Consider the following 1,779-nt stretch of genomic DNA (forward strand, 5'->3'; position numbering starts at 1 on the left):
CCCGGCCCCGGGGGCCACAGGCCCCCCGGGTCCCAGAGTCCCCGGGGCCCCCGAGTCCCAGAGTCCCCCGAGTCACAGAGTCACAGAGTCCCCCGAGTCACAGAGTCACAGAGTCAGAGAGTCACAGAGTCCCCCGAGTCACAGAGTCACAGAGTCACAGAGTCCCCCGAGTCCAAACACAACAATAGTCAGAGACACAGATGGGAATAAAGTTTGGATTTTAATTAAAAATAAGGACAAAAACTGTTGAGAGGCTAAGGTTGAAAAACAGTCAAACATCGGTTCCGGTTCCTGTTCCTGTTTTCAGGTGAAGAGACGAACGGTGGCGTCAGCTCCAGAGCTGAAGATCCACGGCTGTGTGGGGTGAAAGGTCACATCGAGGACACCCAGGTCGTGAGTAATCACATGACCTTTCAGGACCTTCACAGGGACAATCAGAGGGTTCTGGAGCAGGTCACTGCAGGGGGCGGAGCCAGAGCATTAGGTCACAGCGTGTGTATGTGTGTGTGTGTGTGTGTGTGTGTGTGTGTGTGTGCCTTACTTGTAAACAGTCCCGTGACACACGATCACCGATCCGTCATCAGAGGCTGAAGCAAACAGTGGATAGTTCCTGTGATAGGCCACGCCCCTAACTGCCTTTTTATGGTGCCTGCCGACAGGAAGTGATCAATCACCAATCAACACAGACACGCAGCAGAAAAACCATTAGTGGACGTGACGAGAGGAGCGACAGTTTGATTGACAGCTGACGGTTCCGTACCTCAACATCTTGTAGGGTTTGGTGGACAGGTCCAGGTCGAACCAGCTCAGTCTGCAGTCGTAGCTTCCACAGATCACATGGTCACCTGTTGATGATGTCACACAGACACGTGAACTCTGGTCCACCGGGTTCGGTATCTGCTGGATCTGGTTCTGACACCTACCTCCAGGGTGGACGCTCATGCTGGAGATCCACTTGGAGTTGGCCTGCAGCTTTTTGGTCATCTCCTGTTTGACCAGGTTGTAAATGCGCACCGACCGCTGAGTGGCCACGAAGAAGTAGGGCCGCAGCGGGTGGAAGGATACGCACTGGACCAGACCTTTGTTCTTCCTGAAGGGGTTCTGACTCCGCCTCCGGCTCAGCTGGTGGATGAGGACCTGCAGGTGGCTGGAGTTATCCGGCATCACTGAGGCCAGGTAGTCGCCTTTGGCATGCCACGCCACCTGGTGGACAGCCTGGAACATTGACAGCGATGTATCAGTCTAGTTCTGGTACCGATTCAGACTCCGTGGGACATTTTTCCACTCACTTTGGGATGATGGATTTTGAGCCGAACACCCCGGTTTAGCTCCTCCCCCTCTGTGTCGCTCCAGATGACAGGCCCCGCCTCCTCCGTGGGCTCCTGTTCTCCTGAGAGGAGACGTTCTGAAGAGGAGACGACTTGTTTGTCCCCAAGGGAGGGGGACAGGACCAGGACCACAGAGTCCCTGAGAGACAACAACGTCAACAGTCACCACTAAACCCACACGTTCCACGTCCTGGAGGAACTGAAGAACCGTTTGGTGTGAGGGGAGACCCGACAAAAAAAAAAAACAACAAAAAAAACACCAAGACGTGAAGGACTGAAAAGTCAACTCACAAGGCCACAGCGAGGAGACAAACAGAAGGGTTGGGGTTCCAGGACACGTCCTTCACAGCTCCGCCCACCTGGACTGTCTTAATGCAACGAGATGAACAGACCTCCCAGAACTTGACAGAACCATCATCTGAGCCTGAACACACACACACACACACACACA

At 54.1% G+C, this 1,779-nt stretch overlaps 1 protein-coding gene across 1 annotated transcript in view; it reads right to left on the reverse strand.

Annotated features, from left to right (window-relative positions):
* Positions 1–201: 201 nt before the first annotated feature.
* The window catches only part of bop1 (BOP1 ribosomal biogenesis factor), a 5,480-nt gene continuing 3,902 nt past the window's right edge, over positions 202–1,779 (reverse strand). Inside the window, exons 12-16 of the mRNA XM_008330830.3 lie at positions 1,290–1,467; positions 924–1,215; positions 761–845; positions 542–649; positions 202–457 (exon numbers count right to left, since the gene is read on the reverse strand). Of these exons, the coding sequence (XP_008329052.1) occupies positions 304–457; positions 542–649; positions 761–845; positions 924–1,215; positions 1,290–1,467 (817 nt within the window). The 3' untranslated portion in view covers positions 202–303. The remainder of the gene's footprint in view (positions 458–541; positions 650–760; positions 846–923; positions 1,216–1,289; positions 1,468–1,779) is intronic.

The sequence above is a fragment of the Cynoglossus semilaevis genome, chromosome 18 (genome assembly GCF_000523025.1).
Source record: "Cynoglossus semilaevis isolate Cse_v1.0 chromosome 18, Cse_v1.0, whole genome shotgun sequence".
Taxonomy (NCBI): domain Eukaryota; kingdom Metazoa; phylum Chordata; class Actinopteri; order Pleuronectiformes; family Cynoglossidae; genus Cynoglossus; species Cynoglossus semilaevis.